We start from the raw sequence: 25440 nt of genomic DNA, 5'->3' as shown, positions 1-25440 counted from the left end.
GGGGGTGAACAACACACACTGGGGTTCACACAAGGCCTGTAGGAAGGGGCATGTGGGGTGAGGGAGAGCATCAGGAAGAATAGCTAATGGATGCCGGGCTTAATACCTATGTGATGGGTTGATATGTGCAGCAAACCACCATGGCGCATGTCAACCTATGTAATGAACCTGCACATCCTGTACATGTACCCTGGGACTTAAAAGTTGAAGAAAAAAACAAAGAAATTTATTACTCTGCTACTTATTCTTTCTTTATTCTGTCTTTAGCTAGGAAGCAAATTTGTTTAAAACTTTTTAAATATTCCAATTTCTGTAACATATTTACATATGTTACATAAACACATTTCTATGATAGCTTCATTTGTTCTTCAAAGATTGAGTGCCCTCATATGTACTAGGTGTTTTTTTTTTAAAAAACTAAGACACCAGCCCTGCCAAGAAACACACATTACAGTGGTCTATTGCACAAATGGGAAGCCCCTACGTGGTCAGACAAGTCATCCATCCAGTATGGTATTTGGGCTTTCCCCTTAGTAATTTCCTCAAATATATGATATTTCATTAGAAACACACTAAATTGAGCCTTGTATTTCAGCTGTGGGTTGCATCAAAAAAATGTTCTTTCAAAAAAAAGTACCAGGCAGCACTAAGAGTATATAATTAAGTCTAAATTATGAAGGCCCACTGAAGAAGGTCTTGAGACTCCTCATAGCTCAGCTCGGCCATCAATGAACAGCATCTGCTGTACAGTAATGAGAGAATGAGAATTTTTTTTGCTCCTAGGCAACTTGAATTCCCTGAGAGCTAAGAATACCAGCTGATATGGTTTAGCTGTATCCTCACCCAAATCTCATCTTGAATTCCCATGTGTCATGGGAAGGACCCGGTGGGAGGTAATTGAATCATGGGGGCGGGTCTTTCCCATGCTATTCTCATGATAGTGAATAAGTCTCACGAGATCTGATAGTTGTATAAAGGAGAGTTTCCCTGTACAAGTTCTCTTCTATTGTCTGCTGTCATGTGAGACATGCCTTTCACCTTGTGCCGTGATTGTGAGGCCTCCCCAGCTGCATGGAACTGTGAGTCCATTAAACCTCTTTCTTTTGTGAATTTCCCAGTCTCGAGTATGTCTTTATCAGCAGTGTGAAAATGGACGAATATACCAGCACATTTTCCAGAGTAGCTATTGTCTTACAGGGAGAGCGCATATAGGTATGCAGCACCAAACTTGAACAACTGACTTCTCCCTATTTTGTATCTTCTCTTAGCCATGCCCAGTGCCATACATTTTATGGAAAAGTGTAGAGCCTGCACATCATTTCCAAGTACAGACTCTGAGTTTTTCTATAATTCCCTTCTCCCATTACTAGTTAGCTTTGGATTTTGTGATGGTAGCATCTAGTGCCTGTTGCGTAGTAGTTGTGCGTGTATCACATCGTTGTCACAGTGTGAATTCAAAAGAGCAATATGTCACAGTTCTTTTCTTAGAAGAGGTAATCACCCATATTCAAAGGTCTCAGAAACATCTAATTGAGAGGTATTGATCTTAAAGCCAAAGCATTTTAGGTCTTCTTTAGGTTCTTCCCCTGAAAGAAAGAGGGAAAAGAATAAAAACCGCTAGAAGCCTGTGTTAAGGAGAGTGAGAATAAACATGAGATCAAATATTTCCCATGGATAATTAGCAAACTGGAAAATCAAGTGTGGCATGTATATGAGATTGCAGAAGTAAGAGAGTAAATGGGAAGGGAAAATGCAAGCACGCGTTTTCATTGTATAGTTGTGGAAGAGGAATTGCTACTGGCATTTAAAATGTTAAAGCAATTCTAAGCAAATTAATAAAGCAAAAACTAAATTAGTAAATGAAGTTAGCACCACAAAATTAATGAAGTAGGGACTACTAGAGCTCATTTTCAGAGAGTAACTCTGTACATGCAAATTTGTAGCCTGGCCTCCATGTACTTTGAGAACCTATCTACTATTTCCCAAGATGGGACTGGATAATATAATATCAACGACACTTTCTTTCAAATAATATCAATAAGCAACATATCTTCAGATCTCTAAGCCATGGCTTATTTTCATCCTGTTAGAAAAGTTGGCATAAGATTGAATCAGACCAAAAGATTGAACTAATGAAAGAGGGGAGCGGGTGAGAGAAATACCAATGAAGATAATGACAGTGCCACTTTAAAGGGTTTGCCTCACTTGGCTTACACCACCTGAGAGATTTTAAACACAGGTGGCCTTCCCATGTTCGAAAATATGGAGAGAAACTAAAAATGAGTCTGGGGCAACAGCTCAGCCTCATGTTGAGAGCCCCTTTGACTTATGCTGCTTGTTCTCATCTGAACTGTGCTCCCATTTCCTAGCTCCACACTCTGGCTCCTGGTAGATGCTCCTGGCTGGCTCTCTTTCCTGCTTCAGCTCTCTTCTAAAGTTTACTGATCTCTTCTGCCATACTCCAGGAACCCTGCAAGCTGCTGCCTCCCCACCAGGTAGCAAAAGCACACTTGGCTTTTAACCATACCTTCCATTCACTGAGTGTTTCCTAACTAATAGCCATGTGCATTATATATGCTATCACACTTACCTCATGACATTTCTCACAACAACCCTATCAGGTCGATTTTCATATTCCATTTTATGCAGGAGGAAACAGAGGCCCAGTGAGATGTGGTACCTTGCCCAAGTTCATAGAGCTAGTAAGTGGCAGAGGGAGGATCTAAACCTAGGTGAATCTGACTCCAGAAGCCTTATGTGGGCTTTATTGTTGTTGTTTATTTTAAATAAACTTTTCTACTTCAGAACGTTTTCAGATTTACAGAAAACTTGCAAGGATAGCATGAAGAGTTCCTGTGTATACCCACCCTCAACACCCAGTTTTCCAATTACATTAGTATAATCCAGTTGTCACAACTACTGAACTAGTATAAACACATCATTATTATTAAGTCAGATTTCCTTAGATTTTTCCTAAAAGTTCTTTTTCAGCTCCAGGATCCCATCCAAGATACCAAATAACATTTAGTGGTCATGTCTCTTGAGGATCTTATTGGCTGTGACAGTTTCTCAAGCTTTCCTTTTTTTTTTTTTTTTTTTTTTTTATCTTGACATTTTTGAAGAGTACTGATCAGGTATTTTGCAGGATGTCTCCCAATTGGGATTTTTCTGATGCTCTTCTCATGAGTAGACTGGGGTTATGGGTTTTTGGGAGGAAGACCACAGAGGTAAAGTGCCATTCTTATCACATCATATCGATGGAGCATATTATCAACATGATTTATCATTGTTGATGTTCACCTTGATGACCTGGCTGATGTAGCATATATCAAGTTTTTCCACTGTAAAGCCACTCCTCACCCACTGCAGGAGTGTGTAGTCATGCTCCACCTCTTGGAGAACAGAGTATCCAGAGAATTCTTCTGAATGGGAGAATTGTCTCTCTCCCTATTTACCTATACAACTTTTAATTTTTATCAGTATGGACTCATAGATATTTACTTTACCCATTGAGTTATAATCCAATATTACTTTATTTTGTTGGCTATATTGTTCTGGCTTTAGCTATTAGGGGTGCTTTCATTTGGCCCCTGTGCCCCTTTGAAATATACCTATCAAATTTGTTCAAGTATTTCCTTAATTTCTGTTACTATGAAATGCCCCAGGGTCACCCTAAGATATTTCCTGACCCAGTTCTAGAATCAGCTATCTCTCAAAGGAGTTCTGGGTTCCTTGTATTGGAGGGTGGTATTAGAAACTGAAATATGAGCACTAAGTATGCTCATTGCTACTGGCACTCTCAGCCAACAGAGCAAGGAGGTGTATATCTCTACTAATGCCTGTATATATACATATCTACATATAGTTCTATATGTAACCATTTGTATCTAAATTAAGCTAAACATGAGTTCATACCATGTCTTCAACTCCATTTCATTATCAGATGGATCATTCTAGCTTCTTCCCATTGCTTATCTGTAAGCTCCCATTTCAACAGTGAAAATCCTGGTTCCCATCATCTACCATAAATTTACTTAGTTGTTCAAGTATACATGTATAGCAGTGTCATAATTGTTAATCTATACCTCTATGGGGAATGACTTTATTAAGTAGAAGTTAGTGCTTAGGTGCAGTTTATTTGGCCTTTATTTTTAAAGACTCCATTTCCGTTGTTACTTAGGGCAGCACATTTTCCCCCATTCCCTTCAGTAAGGTTATTTCATACATTTATAATACAGTTGGGTTCTTCTGTCCTGTTCTCTATTCCATTCTGGGATTCTCTGATTTCCAAAATGATTTTTTAAAATTTGTATACATTAACGTTTACTATTCATGCCATAAAGTTCTGTGGATTTTGACAAATGCATAGTGTGAAATGCACCAATACAACTCACACACATTAATTTTACCACCCTAGTAAAATCTCTTGTGCTTCACCTATTCAACCCTCCCTACTTCCCCAATCCCTGGAAACCAAGAATCTGTTTTTTCTAAAATGTTGCCTTTTCCAGAGTATAATATAAATGGAAGCACGCCTGTTCAGACTGATTTAATAGTATGTCATTGTATGGGTGGACCATATTTGTTTATTCATTCATCTACTGAAGGACACCTGCGTTGCTTCCAGTTTTTAGTGATTATGAATGAAACTGTTATGAACATTCACGAGTTTTTCTGTGGATATGTGTTTTCAATTCACTTGGATTATACCTAGGAGTGTGATTGCTGAAGTAACATTAAAGTGACTAAAGTTTAGCTTTGTAAGACACTGCCAAACTGCTTTCCAACATGGCTATACCATTTTGCATTCCCACCAGCAATGAATGAAAGTTCCTGCTGCTCTGCATCCTTATCCAAATTTGGTGTTGTCAGTGCTGGGGATTTTAGCCAATCTAATAGGTATATATGGTATTTCACAGTGATTTTGATTTACAATTCTATAACGATAAATGATGGTGAGCATAATTTTATGTGCTTTTTTGCCATCTGCATATGTTAATTGGTGAGGTGTCTCTTTAAATATTTTGCCCTCTTAAACTTTTTGTTAATTGGTGAGGTATCTGTTTAAATATTTTGCCTTCTTAATTTTTTTTTATGTTGTTGAGTTTCTGTGTGTTTCTTTACAAGCTCTTTGTCAAATATGTGACTTGCAAATATATTCTCCTAGTCTTGGCTTGTCTCTTCATGCTCTTAACAGTGTCCTCTTCAGAGCAACTTAAAAAATTACAAAGCCTTTGGTTTTTACCCCAATTTTCTATATATGTTCCCTTTAACTGTCACCCGTGATCTCTAGAGTCCTGCATTTCTCACCCACTGAGGGCCTCCTCAGAGGGCGCCACCGACAGCAATGAAAAGTAATGTGGCCAAAGGTTTTTCCTGCTTGGCAGCACTCTCATCTACCTGAATAATGCCTGGGGGACGTAACACACTGGCCTCTTTACTGTTCCTCAAACACGCCAGTCAAATTTCTGTCTCAGGACCTTTGTACCTACTGGTCCCTCTGTCTCAGATATTCATCTACAGATAACCCCTTAGCTCACTTCCTTACTTGCTGTAAGTCTTTTCTCAAATGGCACCTGCTCTATGAGATCTAATTTCCAGAGCTCTGGAAATCACTGCATGTCCCAGCATCTGGTCAGGAACCATTTTAGAGTATATCCATCACTCCTTCTAGTATACCCAAGAGTGATGAGCAACTCAGGACTGGTAGGCCAATGGTGGGCTTCTGTCCTTACTATGACATGTTCTCTCATCTCAGGAGAAATATTAGAAGATTGCCTCCCAGTGTGCTATTTCTCAAATATGTCCAGATGTTTTTTTTTAAATCATCAACATTTAATATTCTGATAATCAAGGAAAGAATAGATAAGGTCCCAGAAATTTATGATTTGAATTTTTCTTTTAGGAATCCCTAGATATGTGTGTATATGAAAGTGAGTTTATTTTTAAAAATAAAAACACAAAAAAGAAATTGCTAGATATTTTCTCCTGGGAGATATGGAAGAAATATGTGTTAAATAAAATAATTCTCAAGATTTTTTATATAGAGACCGACTCTTAACTTGATAATTAATATAAAGCCATAAATTTCCACAGAAAACTACTTTAGAGGTAAAAGTGCTGAAAAGAAATTCATTGTGAATCAATCACATTTGTTTTTGAAACTCTCCTTCCTGTCAAGGTTGGTTAAGACTTCTTGCTACAGAGGATGCTAATTAGGGTGAACATAGATTCCAGTTTCTGAAACAGTGCTAGTTGATTTTGGCCCTGTGCATCTATTAATTGCACTCCTTTTTACTTTTAGCAGTTTGAAACTTCCAATTTTAATAGGTCAATCAGTCCTTTACACATATTTGTCTTCATTGTGTCTCCTGATGTATACTTCTCTCAGAAATTAAGAGTAAATGAAGAGTTGAAGAATGCAGAATCACTATCCTTATCTACTTTGGTCATTCACCCAGGGCACCTGCTAAGGCTCACTCAGGGCTACCATACTGCCCAATTTTCAGGGATGCCATCCCCATCAGAATCTGTATGGGCAGTGCTCTCCATTCCTTTTATTGTAATTACGCTGTTGTATATTAACCTGTGGCCATTTTTTTTGTACATTATCCTGTAGCCAATGAAACACTTGAATGTTTAAACCTAACCCCACTGAAATTAGTTTAAAATTTTAGACCTAACCCCATTGAAATTAGGTTCTCTTTTGTTTGTGTGTGTGTGCATGTGTGTGTATGTATACTTTAAAACGACTTTCAAAAAGTCTTTTTTTAATATGAGTAGTTAATTTTTTTTATTATACTTTAAGTTCTAGGGTACATGTACACAACATGCAGGTTTGTTACATATGTATACGTGTGTCGTGTTGGTTTGCTGCACCCATTAACTCGTCATTTACATTAGGTATTTCTCCTAATGCTATCCCTCTCCCATCCCCCCACCTCACGACAGGCCAAGGTGTGTGATGTCCCCCGCCCTGTGTCCAAGTGTTCTCACTGTTCAATTCCCACCTATAAGTGAGAACATGCAGTGTTTGGTTTTCTGTCTTTGCTATAGTTTGCTGAGAATGATGGTTTCCAGCTTCATCCATGTCCCTGCAAAGGACAGGTACTCATCCTTTTTTATGGCTGCATAGTATTCCATGGTGTATATGTGCCACATTTTCTTAATCCAGTCTATCATTGATGGACATTTGGGTTGGTTCCAAGTCTTTGCTATTGTGAATAGTGCTGCAATAAACATACATGTGCATGTGTCTTTATAGTAGCATGATTTATAATCCTTTGGGTATATATCCAGTAATGGAATTGATGGGTCAAATGGTATTTCTACTTCCAGATCCTTGAGGAATCGCCACACTGTCTTCCACAGTGGTTGAACTAGTTTACAGTCCCACCAACAGTGTAAAAGTGTTCCTATTTCTCCACATCCTCTCCAGCACCTGTTGTTTCCTGACTTTTTAATGATGGCCATTCTAACTGGTGTGAGATGGTATCTCATTGTGGTTTTGATTTGCATTCCTCTGATGACCAGTCATGATGAGCATTTTTTCCTGTGTCTGTTGGCTGCATAAATGTCTTCTTTTGAAAAGGATCTGTTCATATCCTTTGCCCACTTTTTCATAGGGTTGTTTGACTTTTTCTTGTAAATTTGTTTAAGTTCTTTGCAGATTCCGGATATTAGCCCTTTGTCAGGTGAGTAGATTGCAAAAATTTTCTCCCATTCTGTAGGTGGCCTGTTCACTCTGATGGTAGTTTCTTTTGCTGTGCAGAAGCTCTTTAGTTTAATTAGATCCCTTTTGTCAATTTTGGCTTTTGTTGCCATTGCTTTTGGTGTTTTAGTCATGAAGTCCTTGCCCATGCCTATGTCCTGAATGGTATTGCCTAGGTTTTCTTCTAGGGTTTTTATGGTTTTAGGTCTAACATGTAAGTCTTTAATCCATCTTGAATTAATTTTTGTATAAGGTGTAAGGAAGGGATCCAGTTGCAGCTTTCTACATACGGCTAGCCAGTTTTCCCAGCACCATTGATTAAATAGGGAATCCTTTCCCCATTTCTTGTTTTTGTCAGGTTTGTCAAAGATCAGATGGTTGTAGATATGCGGCATTATTTCTGAGGGCTCTGTTCTGTTCCATTGGTCTATGTCTCTGTTTTGGTACCAGTACCATGCTGTTTTGGTTGCTGTAGCCTTGTAGTATAGTTTGAAGTCAGGTAGCGTGATGCCTCCAGTTTTGTTCTTTTGGCTTAGGATTGTCTTGGCAATGTGGGCTCTTTTTTGGTTCCATATGAACTTTGAAGTAGGTTTTTTCCAATTTTGTGAAGAAAGTCATTGGTAGCTTGATGGGAATGGCATTGAATCTATAAATTACCTTGGGCAGTATGGTCATTTTCACGATATTGATTCTTCCTATCCATGAGCATGGAATGTTCTTCTATTTGTTTGTGTCCTCTTATTTTGTTGAGCAGTGGTTTGTAGTTCTCTTTGAAGAGGTCCTTCACACCCCTTGTAAGTTGGATTCCTAGGTATTTTATTCTCTTTGTAGCAATTGTGAATGGGAGTTCACCCATGATTTGGCTTTCTGTTTGTCTGTTATTGGTGTATAGGAATGCTTGCGATTTTTGCACATTGATTTTGTATCCTGAGACTTTGCTGAAGTTGCTTATCAGCTTAAGGAGATTTTGGGCTGAGACGATGGGGTTTTCTAAATATATAATCATGTCATCTGCAAACAGGGACAATTTAACTTCCTCTTTTCCTACTTGAATACCTTTTATTTCTTTCTCTTGCCTGAATGCCCTGGCCAGAACTTCCAACACTATGTTGAATAGGAGTGGTGAGAGAGGGCATCCCTGTCTTGTGCCAGTTTTCAAAGGGAATGCTTATATCCAGATATTAATTTCAGTGACTAAAAGTAACGCCAATTTTCTCATTGAAGCTCTTCAATAAAGTAGGTAATCTAAGTTGTAAGTATTTGCATTTTTGCCATGAGACTGTATAGCAATTTTCATTTTTAATGGGGAAATAGTTAATATTTAATATGATGAATATCTTTATTTTCCAAAATAATTCTTCCCTATGCACAAAAGTTTGCTCATCATAAGAGGAAGGCATGTTCTTGCCATGTCCAGGATATAGTTGATCAGGTTCTCCCATGCAAATAACAAGGAATTCAAATAAAAAGCCACATGCAAGTCATAGCCCAGTACCTCTGCCACAAAGAATGTTCCCAGGCCCACCCATTCACTTAGCATTCGACCCATGGCCTCTAATCCTCTTCTCCCCAGCTCTATTCTTCTCTATCTCCACAGTGGTATCTCAACCTTTCTCCCCTTTTGGTAACCTGTTTACTCCCCTTCGGTGTACTGACCTCAGCTACCCTTCCTTGACTTCCCTAGTCCCAGATACTCTGGGCATGAAACATTCCTCCCACTAACCTCAGACCTGCAGAGGCCCCTGCAGCTATAGCCAGGCCAGGCTGTCTCCTGACTGCAAGGATATATGCACATTATAAAAGAGGATTTCTTATTCACAGCAATAAGGCATTTGACTTAAGGATATACAACAAGATTGGGGTTAAGAGAAAACAGTGAGGAGAGATTTCGTGGCAAATAGATCAGAACAGCTTGCTTTAGCAAACATTCAGATTTTTGTTTCCCTGACCCTCAGAATCTTTATAGCTAGGCAGCAGTTTCCAGTTTAGTGTACACTTTCTCTTTCATGAGGGACATTTATTTCTCTAGTGAAGACTGGCAGAATGCTAACTATGGTAATCCCTAAAATTAACAGTCAAAAGGCAAGAGATGATTGCAAATATGTTGACTGAGAAGCCCAAACCCAATCGGCTCTCAGAATAAATGATGTCATTTGTTAGTCTCTTCAGATAGAGAATAGGATTTTTAAATGTTTAAGTTAGTAGGAGTCTTAATTGATTTGACAATGTCATCTGAGAAGTGATAAACAATGAAAAATACAAAAGATCATAATTAAGGTTATAAGAAATTTGTAGCTCACATCATGGGCTGCCTGTGTTTTATGGTATTCTCTGCTTTTATTTCATCGAAAATGAACACAATCCTGCAACTGATATCATGTCTTTCTGTAAGGATTACCATGGGTAACAACAACAAACACCAAAGGAATCAGGCAAAAGAAAATCTAATTCCTGAGAGATACACCTAAATTCAAACAAATGAGACAAATATATCTATAGAGATGTAAACAGAAATTTAAGACCAACAAGAAAAATAATCTTGCTCCCTGAGCAGCAAACACCTGAGTGCTGGAAATTAGGATTTCTAGATTTTTCTCATAGTCAAAGGTTAGAGGCTTTAGGAAATACGCAATTAGTTTCCCTTATTGATACACTGTGCAGGCAGAAAATAGCCCAGCTATCCTTTTCTGGAGGCAGCTTCTTCAAACTGTCCTTGAGGAAATCCAGTTTATGGGAAAGCTTTGGAAAGCACATGAGATTCTCGGTGATACTGATGACATGGCACTATCACTGTTGCCACTGTGATGATGTTGAGTCTACCAGGCAGCCCAGCCTCCCTCATTACCTTTCAAGACAGCAGCAGCCATCGTCTCAACCAGTACCTTTAGGTATGAGGTTAGGAATTGGCTTGGCTGAAAAAGCTAAGGTAAGAATTACTATTTGGAGAGGCCCATGGCAGATGACTCAGCAACCAATTGGAAGTACTTGATTCCATGCTTTGGGGAAGGACACAATTGGGAGGCATAAGCAGCACTCTTGGGAGAAGAGCCCTAGGATTTTTAATATTTATTCAAACAAAGATGATAGCGGTTTGTCTTTAAGCTGCTCTCTGAAAGACCCTCTCTAACAGAGAGAATCAACTGGTCACTTTATCTACCATGGAAGAAAAAAGGGCTCTGTTGACACAGTTCATCTTAAAATTTGTAGTTTATGGGCCTCGGGCATCTCTAAACCAGCTTACCTAGAAAAGGGACAGAAAATCACTGTGAATGGATAAACAAACTATCCCCTAAAGTAAATTCTAATTCTTTCCCCTAATAATTCAGGCATTACAGTGTTCAGAAATATAAAATGTGCTGATGGATCATTAAGCCAAAATAAATGCTGGATATGCTGAGGCCCGGAAGAAGCAACTACTGAAAATTCACCAAACAAATTAACAGCATGTGTGGCCAATGCATAAGGCAGAAAGCAGTAGCAAAGAATTGACCATTCTCCATCTTCCGTGGAGAGGAGTTCTTGAGAATAAGCAGTGCAAGGATTATAATGGGACAAAGAAAAACGACTGCAAAATATGGAACTCTACAGTTTACAGGTGATTTCATCCTCGATTATTTCACTTGATCCTCATGAAATTTTATTCATCTTACTCATTTATATTCATTCATTCATTTCTAACCAATATGTATACAGTACCTCCTATGTGTCAGGCACCATTCTAGATGCTGGAAAAGCCATGGGAATAAGACAGTTAAGGTCCCTGTTCTTATACAGCATATGGTCTGAGGAGAAGCCAGCAATAAACATGAAAATCACACAAATAAAAATATGTACAAAGCATAAGTCCTATGAATATAACTGACATAGGGTGATGCCATAGATTGTATCAAGGTACAGGTGCTCCTTTCAATAGAGTGTATATGGATGAGGGTTATATTTGAGTTGAGGCCTGAAAGAGCCAGTCATGCAAAGATGGGAGGTGGGTTGGTGTAGGGACAAGAGTGTTTTAGGTGGAGGGAACAGCCAGGCAAATGCTTTCATGTAGGAAAGAGTCACCTGTGTTCCTGCAGCTGGACGAATATTACCAGGGTGGCTGGAACTTAGCAAGCCAGATGGAAGTGTACATGAGATGAAACCAGAGAGACAGGCAGGAACTGATTAGTGAGGGCCTTGAAACCAGTGGAAAGGAGTGTGGAATATGGATTGTACTCTAAGTGCAATGGCAAGCCACTGGAGGATTGTAAATCAATTTGAATTCTTAGAAGATTACTCTGGGAAATAGATTGGAGGGGGATAAGAGTGGGTGAATGGAGAACAGTCAGGGTGGAGACCTGGTGAGATATGTCCAGGAACTGGATAGTGTATGGCTAGAGGAGATGAAGAAAAGTAGGTAAACTTTTGTCTACAACAATAATTTTTTTAAATTTTTAAAATTTTTATTGTTGTGAATACATAGTAGGCATATATATTTATGGGGTGCATGAGATGTTTTGATACACACATACAATTCATAATAATCACATTACGGAGAATGGAGTATCTATCTTCTCAAGCACTTATCCTCTGTGTTAAAAACAATCCAGTTATACTCTTTTACTTATTTTAAAATGTACAATTAAATTATTATTGACTATAATCTCCCTGTTGTGCTATCAAATATTAGGTTTTATTCACTCTACTTTTTTTATACCCATTAATTATCCCCACCTCCACCCCCAAACACTACTACGCTTCCCAACCTCTGATAACTATCCTTCTACTCTTTACCTCCATAAGTTCAATGTATTAATTTTTAGCTCCCCAAAATAAGTGAGAACATGTGAAGTTTGTCTTTCTGTGCCTGGCTTATCTGATGCAATATAATGTCCTCCAGTTTCATCTGAGTTGTTCCAAATGACTAGATTCTGTTCTTTTATATGGCTGAATAGTACTCCATTGTGTGTAAGTATCACATTTTCTTTCCCTATTCATTTGTTGATGGACACTTAGGTTGCTTCCAAATCTTAGCTATTGTGAACAGTGCTGCAACAGACATGGGAGTGCAGATATCTCTTTGATATGCTGATTTCCTTTATTTTGGGTGTATACCCAGCAGTGGGATGGCTGGATCATATGGTAGCTCTATTTTCAGGTTTTGAGGAACTTCCAAACTGTTCTCCATAGTGGTTGTACTAATTTACATTCCTACCAACATTGTAAAAGGGCTACCTTTTCTCCACATCCTCGCCAGCATTTGCTATTGCCTTTCTTTTGGGTAGAAGTCATTTAGCTGGGGTGAGATGATATCTCACTGTAGTTTCGATTTGCATTTCTCTGATGATCAATGATATTGAGCACCTTTTCATATGCCTGTTTGTCATTTGTATGTCTTCTTTTGAGAAATGTCTATTCAAATCTTTTTCCAGTTTTTAAATCAGATTACTAGTTTTCCTTTAAAGTTTGAGCTCCTTATATATTCTCACTATTAATTCCTTGTCAGATGGGTAGTTGACAAATATTTTCTCCCATTCTGTAGTTTGTCTCTTCACTTTGTTGATTGTTTCCTTTGATGTGTGGAAGCTTTTTAACTTGAAGTGAGCCCATTTGTCCATTTTTGCTTCAGTTGCCTGTGCTTGTGAGCTATTACTCAAGAAATTTTTGCCTAGCCAATGTCCTGGAGTTTCCCCGATGTTTTCTTGTAGTAGTTTCATAATCTTAGATGTATGTATTTAAATTCATTTTGATTTGATTTTTGTATATCACAAGAGATAGGGGTCTAATTTCATTCTTCTGCAGATGGATATCCACTTTTCCCAGGACCATTGATGGAAGAGGCTGTCTTTTTCCCAGTGTATGTTCTTGGCACCTCTGTCAGAAATGAATTCACCATAGGTGTGTGGATTTGCTTCTGGGTTTTCTACTCTGTTCCATTAGTCTGTGTCTGTTTTTATGCCAGTACCATGCTGTTTTGGTTACTGTAGCTCTGTAGTATTATTTGAAGTCAGGTAATGTGATTCCTTCAGTTTTGTTCTTTTTGCTTAGGATAGTTTTGGCTATTCTGGGTCTTTTGTGTATGATTCCATATAAATTTTAGGATTGTTTTTTCTATTTATGTGAAGAATGTCATTAGTATTTTTATAGGGAGTGCCCTGAATCTGTAGATTGCTCTGAGTGGTATAGACGTTTTTAAGATACTGATTCTTCCAATCCATGAACATGAAATATCTTTCCATTTTTTGATGTCCTCTTCAATTTCTTTCATCAGTGTTTTATAGTTTTCATTATACGGATCTTTCACAAGAAGTAGGTAAACTTGGGCTATGCTTTGGAGGTGGGATTTGCAGGACTTGCTGATGAATTAGATGTGGGTGGAGGGACAAGAAAGGACTAAATCGTTTTGGGATTGAGCAACTGATTGGACAGTAGTACCATTTTCTGAGATGGGAAGCAATGAGGCACTGAGGGAAGAATAAGTTTGTGATGGAATGGGGGAATCTAAGAATACTGTGAGAAAATGTTATATCCTTGTTTTATTGATAGGAAAACTGATTCTCTGGTCATGCCATCAGAATTCCAATACTGGCTTGCCTGGCTCCCAGTTTTTGAAATGTCCAGGATCAAGAAACAAACATCCGTATAGAGGCCCCCTTTTTGCTCCCAACTCCTGCTGAGGAGAAAATTTCCACTAATATTGCTTGCTGCCAAGCTCCTCCTTTCTTCTCATTGCTCCCTGGTTATTACCCTTGGACTAACACAAGCCAGTCCAAGGCTTGGCTTTAGGATATACTAAAGATTACTTGGTGACTATCTCCAATATTTAACATGATATTGGAAAAGGTAAACTTTCATACAGTAGTTACCATTCAAGGACAGAATGTGAGGGATATCCCCTCTAACCCCCGGTTAGAACCATGGTCTGAAACAGCAGAGAATTAAAGCTGGCTTGGCATTGGTTCATTTTATATCCAATTTCATTATTATGAAGTCCTAGATGTAGTCCAAGTGCTTTTTTTGTCCTGAGAGTAATCACATCAACTGCTACTTGGAATAAGTGTGCCATTGATTAGGCTTGGGAATCCTGTCATATAAAGATTTCCACTGCAATGGTAGTTTTACTATGAGAATCAGAGGTGTGAAGCTTGTACTTTGAATTATAAACAGTGACAATAGGCACAAGTCTTTCTTCAGGTAAAGAGAACATTGTCACTAGGTTACCTGTGAAAACCACGGACAAAAAGGTTTTCTTGAATTGTCCGCGGAAGTTAGCATGTAGCTCCCAAAGCCAGCGAGATACAAATGGAAGACAAGGTGTTTTGTGCTGGAGATTGCTCCAATCAAAGACCCCTCTTTTCCCCAGCTGAGGCTTTCTGGGCCTCTCCAGGGCACAGCCCCTGACATCAGAAGGTTAGAAAACTATGTGAAGCGAGGTCTTGGGGTAAGTTTTGGAAAAAACAAAACACAAAGGGGAAAAGGTTGTTGCCCACTACAGAAGAGACTGACGTTTGGAAACACATCTGCTCCTGAAGAGTTCAGAGGAAAATGGGGTTCAAACATTGCCCATTGCCTGTGAGCTTTGACAGTCACAGACCACAACTGAGAAAGAGTAATTACCCCAAATCACTCCATTCTGGTGCCAAGGTTCCCAGCTTTTTGTCTGAAGCTGACCCTTTTTGGCATCAAATAAATGTATCAGAGGCCTTCTTTCTAAAATTTCATTCTTAAATTTCTTTTCCCCTCATGTCACTCAGCATCTATCTTCACAATTGCCTTCCACCTTTGAGGTTCTCCATTTCCATCATCAATACACTAGCCCCAGGTCCCCATCATCTCTCACCAAAACTGTCACCAATAGTTCCCCAGTTGTTCTACCTGCACCCATTGTTATCTTTCCTCCAATTTATTTCTCAGAGTAATCTTCTATAAATGACTCATTCTCTAAGAAAAACTATGTCCAGGGCCAGATCATTCTCATAGTCTTTTCCCAGTATCACCCCCAAAAAGTTGACAGCAAGAAATAAAGCAATTATTTAACTGCCTCCTGAACAGTATCCATGCCCACCCAATGCCTCTCACCACACCACAGGCCCTCATCATCCACAGCACACTACATCCAATCCATTCTTCTCCAGTTCTTATCCACTCTACCTCTAGAACATCCACTCCAATCTTTTCCATTGCCTCTTCTGAATATCCTCAGGTATCCCTGTTCCAACCCACCCAGCATTTTCAAAGCTCCCTCTGCAACTGAAAAGAAACATTGCCACACACTCTTCTCGCCCCCCAAGAGGAATGTAAATTCCACATACAAACATCAGCAAGTTTAATCACAACCATCTTTAATCGGTGTCAGTAGCAGCCTTATCTCCATTATATTTCAAGATGGAAGACCGTAGGGAGCTGCCTTTTCTGATAAATCTCAGAAGTGAGGTGTTGAACTTGGTGTTTTTAAGGGTTGGGTGTCTGATGTGCCAACTTCAAGTCTGCTGAAGTCCAACCACGAGTTTTCTAAACCACAACTTTGCAAGGCTTTCAGGCACTTTTTGAAACAACTGAGAAACCCAGGTTTTCAATAAAGAACAGGGGATGGGGAGAAGGGAAAGACAGAAAAATTGGGGCTGGGTGTGGCTTACACCTGTGATCCCAGTGCTTTGGGAGGCCAAGGCAGGAGGACTGCTTCAGGCCAGGAGTTCGAGACTAGCCTGGGCAAAATAGTAAGACCTCATCTCTATGAAAAATTTAAAAATTACCTGGTTGTAGTGGCATGCCTGTAGTCCTCGCTATTTGCGAGGCTGAGGTGGGAGGGTTGCTTTAGCCCAGAAGTTTGAGGCTGCTGGCTATGATGGTGTCACTGCACTCCAGACTGGGTGAGAGAGAAAGAGACCCTGTCTCTAAATGATCCTTCCTAGATTGAAGTATTTCATACTGGATGCAGGTCTCCCTCTCAGACTATGGTGAGGAAACCAAACTTCTCTCCTGGAATTCCATGTCTCCACAGCAAAATTTCATAAGTATTGCTAATGAAAAATATATTCATTTAATTTTTGGAGATAAGGAGAGAGGGAGGGAGAAGGGGAGTAGGGAGAGGAGGAGAGAGAGAGAGGAAGACAGAGGGAAGAGGGAGAGGGAGAGGGGAGGGAGAGGGAGAGAGAGAGAGAGGAAGAGAGGGGGAGAGAGAGAGAGGAAGAGAGAGGGAAGAGGGAGAGGGAGAGGGGAGGGAGAGGGAGAGAGAGAGAGAGAGAGAGGAAGAGAGGGGGAGAGAGAGAGAAGAAGAAGAGAGAGGGAAGAGGGAGAGGAAGGGAGAGAGGGGAGAAGGAGAGGGAGGGACAGAGGTGGAGAGAGGGAGGGGGAGGGGGAGGGAGAGAGGGGGAGAGACAGAGAGGGAGAGAGAGAGAGATTTTTTTCCTGGCCTCAGGTTAATCTTTTTCTATACTAATTTTCTAGAGGTCAAGCTATGAAACCATTGTCATAGAAGCTGCCTACTACACTGCTACTTGGCTACTGGCTCCTATAATTAAATTAACCATATGAAACATTTAAAATATTGTTATTTATCCTCCTGAATGCACATTGAAGATATCAGGCACATCCTTAGGGAAGTTGAATCAGAAAATACCTAGTGAAACACTTGTCAATTGTTGCCATTAAAAGCATGAATTTTATATCTACCTATATATTTTTTCTTTTATCACATGGCTAAGAGACCACTCAGATAACAGTAGAAACTTATACAAAAGCTAGCGTTGGAAGCATTCAAAGATAGAAACAACACTTTAGCCAAGATTTGTGAAATACACATTCAAAATGTCTCTTGCATCAGAAGCCTCCTTTCTCCTTCCTGAGTCAGAATCCCACTTTAGGTCCTTGTTAGCTCCACAGTACAGAGGCAGTGATTTCCTAATCAGCCTCCTGCTTCTGGCCCTATTGCATGCTCCTGGTATAGTAATATTCCAAAACACAGCTCTCAAGATGCTTTGCTTCCACTCTAAAATCTCCCCTGGCCCCCTATTTTCCTATGAATTTTATTCCAGCTCCTAACTGTAGCTTTTAAACCCTCTATATTTAGTCTTTGACTGGCTTTCTCATCCTCATTTTCTTACTGCCTTACACAGGTCATGTATGTCAGCCAGATACATTCCTGGCTATTGCTCAAGTACGTCCAATGCTTTATCCCTGCCATGACCTTGCTCATTATTCTGTGTTTCAGGGATACCATACCTATCAATCTCTGCCAGATAAAATGTGATTCATCCTTCAAGGTCTTTCTCAAATATCATCACCATTTTGAAGCATTTTCCCAACACAGAGAACTTGCTTGAACTTCTATTATTGCACTCAGTCATTACTAAGGCATTCCCTCCCTGCCCAACCAGGGGTGACACTATAAATGTTGAATAACTGACTTTCTGGAAAAAAGTCCTGATTTATAGTGTTTGCTGATTTCAATGGTGTAAATACTCCTACCATGACTCCATGGTCAATTTCAAGCTACCAATATGATGTCACTGAATGTAGGGTTGTGAGGATTGCACAGTAGTTAATGACTATATACTGTTTCCACTACACCAATAGATGTAAATAATCCCAATTGCACAAATAATATCATAAAATAGTTAGAAAGTAAAGAATTTACTTTGTTTTTAATAAAATGCATTTCATTATATGTTTATATGATTGAATTTTTAATAGTGATTGCATTTAACAACCAGCTCTCAGAATTCTTAAAAATGTAATGATTAGCTCTTGTAATCTCTTTAAGGCAGTTCCAGCATGCTACTGTCTCCACTCTCCACATCACTATGTAAACTCCCTGAAGGATTCTGTGTCCTCAATTATCTCTGTGCACCCAGCTCAGGACTTTGCACAAGGTAAATCCTAACCTCAACACAGACACTTAAATCCATATCCTGGAGTGAAGCTCTAAAAGGAGCTTCCATGAAGCCCCAGAATGCTGAAGTCCTGTTCTTGGCAGGATGAATGGAAGGGGGAGGGTGAATTAAATGCCAGGGCAACAACCTTCCAAGTTGGTCTCAGATGCCTGATGTTACTGCCTCAGGGATTCTTTGGGTTAATTTTGTCCTATTTGTTGGAATGCCCCCGTGTGTGAGTCAAGGAATGGGGATAGCAAGGGATGAGGCAAGATTATACAATGAAAATGCCATGGGCTGTTTCAAAATGCCACTTACAGTAGTAAAGGTGGGACAAAGGGACAGAGGATGGCATTGTGGCCCTTCATTGCTCACATGGCCTTGAAAACTGTTTGGACTCCAACATTCCCACTTCTCGTTCCATCAGTACAATGAGGTTGCAAAATGAAGAAACAATCTTTCTTTGGAAGTTTTTCAAACACGACCTGGAAAAACCTACTGATGGTGTTAAAGTTATTTTCAAACAGAACTGCCATTTTCTAACCATGTTTATTTTTCTCCTCTCATAAAAAGGACAGACTAAGCAGCCCATTTAGATTCAAAGTATTTGAATCCTTACCCAAGTTCTGCTGGTATTCAAATATCACACAGTTCAGCTTCATTGTTTTGTATTTTAATAGGACAAACTTGCTACTTTCCTCTAAGGATAATGGGAATGTAAATGCTCCTTATAAAAATGTAAATACTCCTTATAAAAAGTACATTAGGAAAGATTAAAACTACTAAGAATATCTAAAGCCTAGAGACAGTGTAGGCTAAGATATGGGTGGGGTCAAGGTTTCTGATGTATAAAACCTCCAGATAGTTCAGATTCCCAGAGTTGGAGTTCTGTACCACAAAATAAAAAATGCAATACATAGTTGGCAACAGGTAAATGGATTATTGGAGTGCTAGGCCACTTCTGAACAGGGAAGACAGTGAAGTCAGAGAGGGCTAACTGGACCAGAGATCAAATTGAGATCATAAAAGCAGGAAGAGGGAAGTAAGGACATGAGAAACCAGAATAGTTTGGTAGTTGTGGCAAGAGAATGAGATATTGAAATTTCAAATTTCAAAGGAGAAATTAACCATGAAGATGGAAGCCTCTGGAGTACAGAGGTCATGAGAACAAAAGGGGTCTGAGAGCTGTGAGACCAGGGTAATGGGTAGGCTTTCTGCAAGAACACTGAAGCCACCCAGGAAGGATGATGGCAGACCTTATAATGGACAGGAAGACCCCAAACAATGAGCTGTGAGGGCACGAGCAGGGCACCACAGATGACTGCAGCCAGCAGGTGGTCCAGTACTAAGGTGAGGACATCTTCCACAAAGGAGGAGAGGAGGGTCGGAAGGATTATAGGAAGCTGAGAATGGAACCCAAAGACATGCTCACATCTGAATCTACAGAATTTGTGATTGTGACTTTATTTGGCAAAAGGGATTTTGCAGATGTAATTAAATTAAGGATTTTAAGATGAGGGGATGATCCTGGATTATCCATATGGGCCCCAAATGTCACTGCAAATGTCTTTATAAGAGAGGCAGAGGGAGAGACACAGAAGATGAGCAGGCAATGTGCCCAACAGGCAGAGGTTGGGATGATGTGGCCACAAACCAAGGAATGCCAGCAGCCACCAGAAGCTGGAAGGGGCAAGGAAGGATTCTCCCTGAATGCCTGCAGAGGGAGTCCAGCCCTGCTGACACCTTGATTTTGGCCCAGTAAAACCTATTTCAAACTTCTCACTTCCAGAACTGTGGAAAAGTAAATTTCTTTTGTTTTAAGCCCGTAATTTGTACAACTTTGTTACAGCTGCCATAGGAAACAAGTGTCAATGGGGGTCTGAGGAAAGAGCTGCCATCCCCATGGAAAACCAGCAGCCTGCACTGGAAACAGATTTGAAGCAAGGCAGGAGTTGGGCAGACATTCTGTGAAAGGTGTTAGTTAAGGATGTTAGATAAGGAAAATAGTTAAGCTCAGGACCAGGCTTCTAAAGGTCCTAAGGAAGAAACATTGGAAGGAAAGTTACCAAGGAAGGATAAGCAGAGAAGGGAACACAGAGCAGGATTGCTGAGAAAAGAGGGCAGACAACCTCTGGCCAGAGAGGCCTGCAAGTTGGGCCCTGGCAGAGATAGTGAGGTAACAGGGGAAGCACCTGGCCTCAGGTCACCACATGGCACTCTGGCCTCTCTCACCCTCACTGGGATGAATTTGTTACAGGCCTCTCTTGTAGCATCTGACAGTTGCTGGCAATCCTTGGAATTCCTTGGTTTATAGATGTATTACTCGAATCTCTGACACTGTCTTCACATGGCCTTCATCTCTGTGTGCCTGTGTCTTCTCCTCTTTCTTACAAGAACACCAACCATTGAATGCAAGGCTTATCCTAAATCCAAGATGATTTCATCTCGAGGTTCTTAACAAGCTACATCAGCAAAAAACCCTATTTCCAAATAAGATCACATTCTGAGGTTCTAGGTGGACTTGATTTTTCTGATGGATACTATGCATTACAAACAGAAGTTACGTAGCACTTACCATGTGCCAGGCATGTTTCTAAGCATTTTACTTGTATTAAATCACTTCATCCTTACAACTTTTCTATGACACAGATACTATTATTATTGTCCCCAGTTTACAGATGAGGAAAGTAAGGTACGGTGAGGTTTAAGTAACTTGTCTGAGGTCACATATCGCTTGATTCAAACCAAGACAGCTTGGCTCCAAAAACTGTGCTCCAGACCATTGTACTAATCTACCATGAATAACTTTAAAAGGTAAACTTTATTTCAATTTCTCATGCAGAAAATCTAACTCAGCCAATGCTACTTACACTCATACTTCTAATCAGGCAGAACCTAATCCTAAAACTATCAGCTTGTTTGCTAGAGTATAAATGGGAGGATGAATCATGAATTTGCTCATTGCTCTTCCCTGTTGCAGAAACCAGTTGTGTGCTTATGGGCAAGTCAATAGTTTCTCTGGATCAGCCTGTCAATTTATGTTTATTGAGAACTTACTGTGTGCCAGGAAATGCACTAGGTACAAGGGTGTGGTGAAGCACAAGGTAAACAAAACCCCATGCCTTATTACAGTGATAATGCTAATGCGGGAAACAAACTAACATCTAAAGAGTCACTCAGATACTTTAATACTTACATGTCTGCAAAGAACTGGGAATGAATATGGACCATGAGCTTTCTGGAAGCAGGTAGAGGATAGGCCTAACTCCATCTGAGGAACCAGAGAAGGGCTTTGACAACAGTCATTTTGAATGGAAACTTAAAGGATCTCCGCAAGATGGGAACAGCCTTCCAGGCAGAGGAAACCACAGGTCTAAAGCTAAGAACTGAAAATAAACAGAGTGCACTGAAGAACTGAGAATTCTGAAGCAGTTGAAAATGGGGAAAGGGTAGAATGAGAGTGATAGAGATAAATTTGGTCAGGGCACAAGCCACAGTATCCCTCCCTCCAAAAGGTGCTCTGAGTCTCAGTTGCCTCATCTATAAAACGAGAGCTAAGGATACTGATCACCAACAGTTTGTTAGGAAGATTAATTAAGCAAACGTGAGGTAAAAATGCCTAGCATGGTGCCGGGGACAGGAAAGGTACTAAATAAATATAACCCGACTCTGAATCTACTGAGAATTTCTCTTGAACCATAACCTAAGATAATACAATAACCTTAAACTCTCAGCTCTCTTCTTCTTGAGAGCTTGGTAAAACTCACATTCATAACTGAAAGCACTAAGAGAGTGGAACAGATGATATGAATTGTCATTTTTCCATGTTATCCGACAAGGCCATCTTAATGAAACAAAGAAAGCTGCCTATATCTGAATTTCAATAGTTCTTGGCCTTGTTTCATTCACAAGCATAATATTTTCCAATGACTGTGCTACATATGACATCAGTCACATTAAAATCATTGATCCCTTTAAATAATGATTGTATAGTACTGTAATTATTGTAATAAGGCAGACTCAATCTGAATGTGGAGAAAGTGGGCCTGCTCCACATTTGATTTTTTTATAGCATCCTTAAATTTAAATTACAACATAGGCAATTTTCAGCATAATGTGTACTGTATATTTTTGCATTTCAATAAATCCATTTTCCCCCTACACACAACACTTGGTAATTCAGAGAAATGTCTTCATGGCTCCCAACTGCTGCTTCCTCAAGTTGGCTCTTGGTTAGTACTTTTCCTTTTTTTCTTTTTGAGTTAAGTGAAAACTATGAGTTCTCTGGGAGTAAGAATAAACCTGATTGTCTTTGAGAAAAAGGAATTTCTTTTATTTCCTTTCCCTTCTACCAGAATCATATCACATGCTGTGGAGACATCAGCTGTATTTATTTGTAATAAAGTGACCATGGGAGGAAACCAAATGAATAATTTCAGTGAAAATTGCCATATGCAGTTAGCTTTGTACCATACCAATGAGACATCTTTCTACACATCCCATTTTTCCGCAGAGTAAGGAGAAAGACTCATTCCAAATACAAACTCTGCTGACAAACAGACCTGGGTTCAAATCCTGGCTTATTTACTTACAAGCTCTGTGGCAGAAGTGACACTGCAAGACTTCCAATACTAAGTCATAGAATGCCATGCGGCTTCTGCCCAACCACTGGGGCATTTGCATTAGGAGCCCTGAATTTCCATAGAAGGAGGCTGACTACCCTGAGTCTGCCATGGGGTAAGGAAGCCCAAGCCACAAGGACAGGCCAGGTGAAAGTCCTCTGCTGGTAGTCCTGATCTTTGAGTCATCCTCAGGAGCCACCAGATATGGGAATAAAGGTATCATGAATTCTTCATACTAGCCCATATACAAGTTGAATATTACTGAATGACATTAATTGATGCCACAGGGAGCAAATGAATCTAATGAAATGGTTGTTATTTTAAGTCACTATGTTTTGGCATCACTTGTTATGCAACGGTAATAGAAGTAAGAAGCAACCCACATAAGCATCATTTCTCTGGGCCAACAGGCCCTTGGAAAGACCCTCAGCTACAAGACAAGAGGACAATAGTAATAACAGCAACATTGAACCTGTATAGGACTTACACTGTGCCAGGTACTGTTCCTACTATCTTACGTATATGGACTCATTTAATTCTCATAACAGCCCTGTGAGGTAGGGGCTGTTATTAGTTACTTCACAGATGAGGAAATTGAGGCACAGATAAAGTCACTTGCCCAACCTCCCATAGCGAGTAAGTGGTAAAGCAGGGTTAAATGCAGGTGGTCTTGTGTGAGGGTTCCTACCATTAGTCACTGCACTATACAACCTCACTCCTATCAAATATGTAAGAGAAACCTCACCAATGTGTCTGGACGTCCTGAAACACTGGTTTGCTGGGAGGAAGCCTTTATGATGGCTATAGAGTTGGCTTCCTGGCCCTGTTCATGCCCACAAAATCCATCTGGAGTGGTGCTTCCAGACAGTTTAGTCGTGGGCTGTTCTGCCCCTGGGTCAGCCTGACTCTGAGTCATGCATGTCTTTCCAAATGTCAGTCTCTAAGCTTAGAAGATGCTTACTTTAGTTTCTGCAATTATTTCTGAAGACTCTCACCCTTTTCTGGACTCAGCGACAACTCATACACCACAGAGCTCATTGTTAATATCACTTTGAACTAGGCTTTATCAGTAATGTTCTAGGTGCTTCAGGAGAGGCTAATAATAATAGCAGCTAAAACCTTCTCAGCACTATGTGCTAGGCAAGTCTTATGCTCAGCACATCACATGTAATATTTCCTTTAATCTTCACAACAACAGTGACTCATGATATAGCTACTATTGTTTTCACTGCCATTCCACAGAAAAGAAAACCAAGCTTCATGGAGATTAACTGACTTACCAAAGGTCACAAAGTGATTAAGTGGCAAAGCCAGAATTTGAACCCACATCAGTGTGACTTTAAAGCCACTATGCTCAACTAGATCAGCTGACTAAATGCCTTGACCTTCTGATGAAATAGAGATATATGACCTCAGTGGTTATGTTCCTTCTCCTGTAAAATGAAGACAATAAATGTACTGTCTCTTCCACTCCTAGGTCTATACCAAAAAGAAATAAAGACATATGTTTACACAAAAACTTGTATACGAATGTTTATGGCAGTATTACTGATAATAGTTCCAAACTGGAAAAAATCCAAATGTCCTTCAATGGATGGGTAGATAAACAATATGAAATCTACCAACACAATGGAATATTATTGAGTCTTAAAAACAATGAAGTACTGATCCATGCAACAATATGGAAAACCTCCAAAACATGATGCTAAGTAAAAGAAGCCACTCAGAATTAGCCATATATTGTATGATTCCATTTATATGAAATGCCCAGAAAAGGCAAATCCATTAATACAGAAAATAGACCAGAGGTTTCCAGGGGCGGAGGGGAGAAGGAATAGGGAATGACTGCTAATGGGTATGGGGTTTCTTTCTGGAGTGATGGATTACTTTAAAATTCATTGCAGTGATCATTGCACATATCTGTAAATACAATAAAAACCATTGAATTGTAGACTTTAAATGGGTGGATCTTATGGCATGTGAATTATGCCTCAATAAATCTGTTTTTTAAAATACTGTCTCAGTAATAGTAATAGTTTTTTAAAATACTGTCTCAGGCCATAAAAAAGAACTAGATCATGTCTTTTGCAGGAACATGGATGGAACTGGAGGCTATTATCCTTAGCAAACTAACACAGGAACAGAAAACCAAACACCACATGTTCTCACTTATATGTGGGAACTAAATGATGAGAACTCAAGGACACAAAGAGTGGAACGATACACACTGGGGTCTACTTGAGGGTGAAGGGTGGGAGGAGGG

The 25440-nt window shown here is 39.7% G+C and overlaps 1 protein-coding gene across 1 annotated transcript in view; it reads left to right on the top strand.

Moving 5' to 3' along the window:
• The first annotated feature begins 996 nt into the window (after nucleotides 1-996).
• LOC129476122 (HCLS1-associated protein X-1) overlaps nucleotides 997-25440 on the top strand; it is a 49382-nt gene continuing 24938 nt past the window's right edge. The window contains exon 1 of the mRNA XM_055268737.2: nucleotides 997-1079. Within this exon, the coding sequence (XP_055124712.2) occupies nucleotides 1028-1079 (52 nt within the window). The 5' untranslated portion in view covers nucleotides 997-1027. The remainder of the gene's footprint in view (nucleotides 1080-25440) is intronic.

Source organism: Symphalangus syndactylus, chromosome X (assembly GCF_028878055.3).
Source record: "Symphalangus syndactylus isolate Jambi chromosome X, NHGRI_mSymSyn1-v2.1_pri, whole genome shotgun sequence".
In the NCBI taxonomy this organism is placed as follows: domain Eukaryota; kingdom Metazoa; phylum Chordata; class Mammalia; order Primates; family Hylobatidae; genus Symphalangus; species Symphalangus syndactylus.
Note: the sequence above shows the minus strand (reverse complement) of the source record. Positions and strands in the feature narration are given on the sequence as shown.